This window comes from Calidris pugnax, unplaced genomic scaffold, assembly GCF_001431845.1.
Source record: "Calidris pugnax isolate Ruff unplaced genomic scaffold, ASM143184v1 scaffold55, whole genome shotgun sequence".
Taxonomy (NCBI): domain Eukaryota; kingdom Metazoa; phylum Chordata; class Aves; order Charadriiformes; family Scolopacidae; genus Calidris; species Calidris pugnax.
In genome coordinates, this window is record NW_015090832.1 from 2,046,096 (window position 1) to 2,054,545 (window position 8,450).

Below are 8,450 nucleotides of genomic sequence, written 5' to 3' on the forward strand. Positions count from 1 at the left end.
TCTAGCAACTATAGGACTAAGGATATAAGAAATGTTTTTTTCTCTGAATCTCTTGTTTTGGTAGGTGAACATTGCCTGGACCCAGACACTTACCTCTTAGACTTGTACCACATCAATCCCCATGCTGAGTGGATAATTAAGCAAAACCCATCTTATCCTCGGATGTTCTAAGGAAAGCATGAGCAAAATGAAGTGTTTGGTGGAAGTTTTTGGAAGACATGGAAAAGCTATAGAGATGTTCCTGGTATTAGTCACAGACTGGACAATGCTTTTGTCAGAAGGAAGAAAAGCTTTATTTACTACTTCCACATGTTTCTGTTATTAGTCACAGATTTGGACAATGCTTGTGTCTGAAGGAAGAAAAGCTTTATTTACTACTTCCATGTGAGAGGACATGAGCCTACATGCAGATGGGGTGTTAATAACAAGCAGCCATTATCATTATGTAGCAGAATTTGCAGGGACTGTGATCATTCATAAACAAAATGCCCTCCCCAAAACAAACTCTGCAAACACAGCTACAGTGATTGTGCAGCAAAGATGGAACGTAAGAGGAGAAATGTCTTCTTGAAGATGGTAGAAGACATCTGTTTCTGCTGGATTTGTTCTTTCTTTTGATCGTTTTGGAGGAGAGAGCCGAATGCTGCAGCGGTACTAGTGACATCCCTTGGGTAAGATCCACTATTGACTGTCGCACGTCACCAGAAGAAGTTGTGATCCTGGGTTTTGCTACCACAATGCTGATATTCTCTTTGAGGAGTGTGAAGAGATGCTTCCAAAAAGGCCAGATGGGATATGAAGCCAACATCTTGTATTTATGGACTACAGTTAAATACATATATGCAACACAAGAAAACTTTCCTTGGAAAAAAGTATGGGATGGAGAGCAGCCTTTCGCATGTACAGTTGGGTAGGAGAGATGCCTGTCCCATACAGCTCTGCTGGTGATCCAAAATGTACGGGTTGCCATTGGTGATGGTAAAATGTACATTTATTTTACTGGACAACCTATATCTCAACAGATAACCAAGGAAATATTCTGAAGTTATTTGAGGTTAATAATCTGACCTGGCCATGTGAACTAACCTTCCTTTTGGAAGACTCTGTGTTGAACGTGCCTGTTTAAAAAAACAACAAACCAAACCACAGCCAAGATGCGCAGTGGCTGAAATGATAGGTCCGTGCCTGTATCTGGTCACACAGTGGGTACGGAATCGAGCCGTCACCACTCTGATGGCACGTTTCCATCCCACCCAGCACGGTGTGGTCACCGTGGTCTGCAGAGACAAGGGTGGAGAGAAGGCTCCACTGCATCGCTGCATCATCGTCGTCCAACCTCAGCTCCAACGAGACCGCGCTTGTGGAAAAGGAGCACACAAGTATTACTTTCCTTTCCAGCGATGCTGAAATACCTCATGTGAGGGAACCTACTATGCAGTTACATGGGGTGGAACATGCTCTGTTTCTGAAAATCCTGACGTCTGTTTTTATATACTGTTGGATATTTATTCATGTGGCAGAAGCAGGGCTGGCCTGCAAGTAAATACTCAAAGTATTTCATTTGCCAAGTCCTAACTGCACTAGTGACAATCTCCAGTATTATTTCTTTTGTTTAATTGAATTTGTTTCCATTGCAGACTGAACTTTCCCCTCCTTTGTATTTTTCCCCTGGTATGATGTGTAGCCATCCCTATTCATTATCACAAAGTCCTAGTTTCTATTATAAGGGCACTTCATTCTGTGGTTTGTCTGTCTGTGTGGTTAAATTCTCCTGGTGGTTAAGATCCTTGAGGAGCAGGTGAGCCATAGCCCGTATCCTTTCTAACCTGATGTGAATACTGTGTGTGTGGTGCTGATGTCTTGCAATGATGCATATATTAGAGAGTCTGTATACTTTTTTTTGGTTGAGATGACGCAGATGCACTGACTGGTGGGATCATCTTCATAGTTGTCTTTTTAAGGACTCATAATAGAAACTTGCAAAAAAACCCACCTCCTAGCCCAGGACCCCAATGTCAAGACTTGTTGAGTTGCCTCAGTTTTATAGGACCAAAACTGTCCCTAAAGGAGCCTGATTCTTATCCTTGAGATTGAGTGCTCTGTGTCTCTTGAAAGATCAAGCTGCTTTAAAATCGGGCATTAAAATTTAAAGGTACCTATTTGCTCTTCACTCCTGGAAACCTTCGTTGCAGTGATGGAGCTTAGCAGAGAGCAAATGCCAGAGGTGTGATACTGGGAGAAATACCTAAGTCACAAAGGTATCGGTGGGCAAGACAGAAGAACCCTGTTCCTGCTCAGAGATGCTTTGGAACCTTAATTGCATCCCTGCACATCACATAACGCTGCATTTTTTCCCACCCCTCATATACTGGATGTTTTATTAAACATATTGGCTTCCATACGTATGAGGGGGAAATGCTACATCACTGCTGCCATAAAAAAATGAGTGGTTTTTTTGATCACCAAATAATGTGAATCAGTGCTGTGAAAAACAAGGTTTGTGTGAGATTCTCACGAGACAAATAGCGGTTCTCAAATACGAAAGGAAACGTAAAAAAAAATCATCTCTTTCCAGATGATGGATTTGCTTTTTTATTTTTCTTTTCTATCTTTGTACCAGAAAGTAAGTATGAATTTTTTAGTCACTGATGTGCAACCTACTTCTGAATGCTGGCTTTTAATAACTATTTTTACAAACTATTGATTCTGTATTTAAAATTCATTTATTCAAGGAAACAATAAAAATACAGTAAAAATCTCTTGGTTTTGGTTTCATTAGTGGCTGAGAATAAGTAAGCACGATAAATGGCACCACATCTATGAGTGCCAGAAGGATTTGCCTCGTGCCTGAAGAGGGATGTGCCTGGGGTCCAAGTGAGCGTGGCTGGAGTTCCATGTTATGGCTTCAGGAGTTCTTCTTCAGAGGATCCTCTGGGTTCGCTGTGAAAGAACAATCCAGGGGGAGGAAGAGGAGGTCGGTGATGGGTATGAAAAGCCCACAGAAAGGTTGAGAGGAGGCTGAAGGTCTGTTTGAGCCGAAGGAAGGAGAGCCACTGTTAAAGACTGAGCTTGAGGAAAGGTGGCCGTGTCCCATAAGAAGTCCCCTTCCTACCTCCTCAGTCCTGTGCTTGGTGACGTACGTGCTGGCAGGACTAGCCAAGTTGGCCAAGAATAACAGGAATCCAGCCTGAATCTCTAGTTAAATTATGACTAATATTTTAGTGTTCAATAGTCAGTGATGAAACGTGGCATAAATCCACTGCTATTTGCTTAAAAACCAGTAAGAGCAGCAGCCTGTCCAGTGCTACTGAGAGAAAAGCAGGACTTGCTCCCCTGTCAGAAACAAAGGCAAAGGGAGGAGCATCCAAGCGGCTTTAGAAAGCTTTCAGAGCAATTATCTGAGGAAAACACCAGTTTATCAAACTCATTTCACCCATTCATCTTCAGTAGTATCAAAGTGCTAATCTCTCCCATCCCCAAGGGCGTTTTTTGATTGATCATTACAGCGCTATCTCCCCTGCTCCCAACACCAGCCCCGTATTTATTCTGGATGCAACTTCAAGTCGGGTGTGCTGAGATAACAGGACGTGGCATAAAAGAATCTTGCAAATGCTGGTTAAACAGATTCATGGATGAAGTGGAACTGAAATACCACATATTAAAAAAAATAATAAATAATTTGCTTCAGGGGAAAAAAAAAGTCTTTGCAGAAATACAGGGTCTTCATAAGAATAAATGAAGCTTCAACCCTTGGAGGGAAATGCTGTAGGAAAACTACAAAATACACTTCCTGGAGCAAAGTAAGTAAATGATGGCAAATACTGCTGTAAACAAAATACAGTTGCATTTGATTAAGTAGTTCTGTCCTCTAGTGCACTCCCCGGTGTTGAACACAAGACAAATGACATCTGTGGGTTTGTATGCTGAGAGAACGAAACTTTAAAGTACTCTTCAAATCCTGTCTGGTCTTGATTGCACATGAGGGTTGGATACGTCTTCGCTTTGGGGGGAGAAAATAAGAGGCTGTAGTTCAGTATTTTAAGTTGCTAGAAAAGAAAATGTACAGCTGCATTGAGATGGGTGTTTATCAGCTGGGAACTGGTTGTGGTAGGATCAGTTTCTGTGGTCTTCCCCGGCCATTCTACCCCTACTTTTTTATGTATGTGACAATCATTTTCTTTCTCGAAGCAGCTTTGTGTTGGTCATCCCCTCATTGTTCCTCCTTGTCCAGGGGAAAGGGTGACCTCACCTGCCAAGGAGCTTCTCCCCGGCACCCGGACCTGGCAGGATCCACTGAGCTCAGGGGGTTGCAGCTTTCTCCCCAGCCCTGTGCTCTGCTATCTAGTTCTCTCCAAGGGCTGCTCTAAAGAATAGGGGAAGGAATTCCTTTTATCCTTAATCTCGGAAGGGAATTTGAAGTGGTGATATTTTCACCGATCTGACGCTCTTGCCAGGCTGGAGAAGTCAAAGGAGTAATTAACTAGGGGGTACAGGAGGAAAAGAGGAAAAATGCCAACAGAAACGGAGAGTGTAGGTGTAGGGGTGTAGTTGTACCTGTGGGAGTTGTTTGGTTTTTGTTTGGTGTAGGTGTAGGGGTGTAGGTGTACCTACAGAGGGTGTAGGTGTACCTGTGGGAGTTGTTTGGTTTTTGTTTGTTTTGCAGGGTTGGAAGAGATGCGGATCCATACAAGATCTGCTGTTCTCTCCTCGCTCATCCCAAACCTGGATGCAGGCTGCAGTAGAAACCTCCTCCGGTGGTTCCTTGTCCTTTCCAGGCTGAAAACTGTAGGCTGGTTTCCCTGACCTTCAGCTTTCCCCAGCCAGCCCTTTCCGTGCTGAGGGGGGGACCTGAGCCATCCGTAAAGAAGGTACTTCATGTTGGTCCACGCTTGTTTTGCAGGGTTGGAAGAGATGCGGATCCATACAAGATCTGCTGTTCTCTCCTCGCTCATCCCAAACCTGGATGCAGGCTGCAGTAGAAACCTCCTCCGGTGGTTCCTTGTCCTTTCCAGGCTGAAAACTGTAGGCTGGTTTCCCTGACCTTCAGCTTTCCCCAGCCAGCCCTTTCCGTGCTGAGGGGGGGACCTGAGCCATCCGTAAAGAAGGTACTTCATGTTGGTCCACGCGTGGGCATGGATGCTCCAAGCTGTGTGTGGACAACTTGTGGGTTGAAACGGAATCTTTTGAGCCTTACCCAGAGTTTTCCGAGTCTGGAGGAGCGTGGTTACGTGTAACCCACCCGAGTCACCTCCCCTCTCAGCTCCCTGTATGTTCTGAGTCAGCGCAGGTGGAAAAAGGTGCTCTTATCTGTGCTGATGACTCTGTAGTTAAGCCTTCTCTGGACACAAGAGGCAGTCACAAAGTGGAATAATTGCCTTTCACTTACAACAAACCAGCAGAGCTGGCTCAGGGTTTTCGAGAGAGACAATTAAAGATATTGCATTGTTGTCTTTAAAAGGAGAAATAGACCTGGGGGTTCCCTAATAGCCCTCCTCATTCTGTGCTGCGCGTTGTTGTGGGTTGCATTTATTATGAGCCACTTATTGTCCCTAATTATTTAGCAGGGGGGAGGTCTCTCAGTAACAGGCGAATTTGTGACTTGATGAACACTCAGCTGTCTGTATTTAAGACAAAATTACTGTAATTAACAAATCGATCAACCCTACTTTCACTTTGCCTGGCTGGGACAGGACAAATGGGCTAAATGAGACCTATTTAGTACCGAGGCAGAGAAAGGGGTTTGTAGACATCAGGATACACAGGCTTAAAGCTTTTTTTTTCCCCTGCTTTTTTTTTTTTTTTTTTTTTTAACACGCTGCTTTTAATGATAATGCCACATAATTGTCTCTTGTTGGGTAATTTTGTCTCCAACAAAAGGCACTTAGGCTGTGCTTTCTTCAGCAGCGCCCAGCAAGGCAGGGTCCTGGTGGGTGAGTAACCAGGTGGGTTGGTTTATTATAACCTAAACCCGGAGCAGGGATGGGCTGGATCCCCTGGGTGCTGCGCTCTCTTGTCACTCTGTCTCGTTGTTTGCAGAACGTACGTCTCTGAGAGCAAGATTCATCCCTCAGGTTGTCTTATGGCTGCCAGATGTTGCCCTCTCCAGCTGCCCAGCTGCTGCTCCTCCTGCCGCTTTGCTGTCCGAGGGTGGATGTGCTTCCAGCCTCAGCCAGTCCTCCCACCTCCCTGCTGTGGGAGGAACTTGTCCCCAGCTCTTCTTCCAGGTAATCAGTACCTGTTGGTAGTTGTGAGTGAAGGAAAGGAGCTTAAATAACTTGAAATAATTGCAGCTGCGGTTTTGCCCTGGATTTCACAGAATCACATGGGGTTGGAAGGGTCCTCTGGAGATCACCCAGTCCAACCCCCTGCCAGAGTAGGTCCACCCAGAGCAGGTCCCACAGGAACGTGTCCAGGTCAGGTTTGAATGTCTCCAGAGAAGGAGACTCCACCATCTCTCTGGGCAGCCTCTTCCAGGGCTCTGCCACCCTCACAGGAAAGAAGTTCCTCCTCATGTTTAGATGGAACTTCTAATGTTCAAGTTTGTGCCCGTTACCTTGTCCTGTCACTGGGCACCACTGAAAAAAGACTGGCCCCATCCTCCTGACACCCACCCTGTCAGTATTGATAGGCATTGATCAGATCCCTCCTCAGTCTTCTCTTGAATTCCTGGACAGTTTTCTTTTCCAGATTTCTGGACAGGCACCTGCCTTACGCTGGCATCTCTCAGGCTGCACCTCCCCTGTCCCCAGTGAACTGAAATAGCACAGGGTAAAGAACGGTCACTGGGCTTTGGATTCCTGCCCTGGCTTAGTTCATGGGAGTTTCCTAATGAAAACAATGCTTGGAGCTGTGTGCTGCCTAGAAAGCATTTGGCTGCTGGGGTTTGTCCCTCTTTAAGCTCTTGAGGTAGATATGTACACCCTGGGAAGTGCACGCTGTGTGCTGTCAGCCCGTTCTCACTGCCTTGTCACTCCAGGATTGTGTGGCATCTGCACATGTCATTAAGGTCATCCCCTTAAAAGTAGACAAGATACTGGAGGGCCAGTGCTCTCCATTTCTCTGTATTTTCCTGTCCTGTGAAACGAACTGGTAAAGGGTAGAGCTGCTATGGAAGAAGAAACCAGCTCTGGCCATCAGCATGAAGATGAGGAGCATGACTACGTGTCTTCTCTGAGAAATGGGGCTGTCCCTGTGATGGAATCCATGAAGGGCAGATCTGGCAGTGATGGAGGGAGAGACTCTCCCAGTTACCAAAGGGAACTGCTCCAGCAGCAGCTGGTTGCCCTCACAAAGGTGTCTATAGGGGAAGCTGGTGCTTTTTGCTGATGATGTGGTTCCTGCTACACCCACTAACCCAGCAGAAAAGGGAGTTGCTTACACGTGCAGTGTGAGAAAATCACAGGCACATTTATTTTGACAGATCATTTGAAAATAAAAATCAAAATCTGTAAGTGCTTTGAGGGATGGGACCTGCTTAAACTGGACAGTGGTCTTTGTCCTGTCCCTGTTTGCATATGCCAGTGGGGGCTAATCCTCACTGCACCCCTACTCACGGGCAGGCGGGTGGTGGTTGTGCTGTGATAAGGGTGTTATGTCTGATGGATAAATGGGGACCAGAGAACGCCTGGCTTAGTCTGTAATCCCGATGGGCCCATGTTTTGTAGGGCCTCATCATCACTGCCCTGTTCCCCGCGTGGCTGCCCTCTGTTTTGGAGGCCAGTTGCATCTTTTGGCCATTTTGCCTCTCTCCTCCGCTCGTGTCCATCGCTCTCCATCGGGCATTTCCTCCGTCCAGCTCCAGAGACATCCCTGGCTGGAGGGGATGTCGAGTTGCTGCTCTAACTGTCACATACATGCAAGGAAAACCCGTGTTGAAGCGTCAAAGGCAGAACCAAGAGCATTTGAAAGCTTCATTAGCCGGGCTTTGTTCTGACGGCGCAGTCAGGCGGGGAAATAATGCCCTGAGTGTTATCAGCCATGTGCAGGAGGTGGTTGCGTAGCAACCCCCATTGGGGTACCGCGCTGCTTTTCCGAGAGGAAAAAAGAAATACTCATTTTCTTCAATTTAGAGGCATCGCAAACAGGAATTCATTACTGATGAAGGATTCACTCAGGTTTTGCATCTCGTAAAGAGATGGCAGGCGGCGGGGGCCTCGCTTTAGCATCGTGTAGGTGCAAACTCACAGGTCAAATGAACCTGGGTCACTCTGGCTTTTGTTTGTGTTTTCAGCTGTTGTTTTTCATCCCTTTGTCCTGCTGGGACATCCTCAATATGGGTTGAGGACTGGAAATTTCATCACTCCTTTCAGACCTGATGTAAAGGCATCTCCAGGGAGCCCTCCCTGGTACCATGTTGATTATTACAGATGAGAAGGGTGACCGTGTTCCCTCTTCCCTCCGAGCCCTGTTTGGGGACTAAGGTGCAGAAAAGGGAGGGTTCTGCTTCCACA

At 46.1% G+C, this 8,450-nt stretch overlaps 1 protein-coding gene across 7 annotated transcripts in view; it reads left to right on the plus strand.

The window, feature by feature from the left end:
- Window positions 1-2,758, plus strand: part of ARHGAP40 (Rho GTPase activating protein 40) — a 42,992-nt gene extending 40,234 nt beyond the window's left edge. For 6 of the 7 annotated variants that reach the window (XR_001411930.1, XR_001411931.1, XR_001411932.1 and 3 more), the window contains exons 15-16: window positions 65-233; window positions 308-2,758. Coding sequence is in view for 1 of the 7 variants with exons in the window: in XM_014941212.1 (XP_014796698.1) it covers window positions 65-171 (107 nt within the window). In the remaining 6 variants the exon portion in view is untranslated. The other variant, XM_014941212.1, reaches the window with a different exon arrangement.
- The last annotated feature ends 5,692 nt before the right edge of the window (window positions 2,759-8,450 follow it).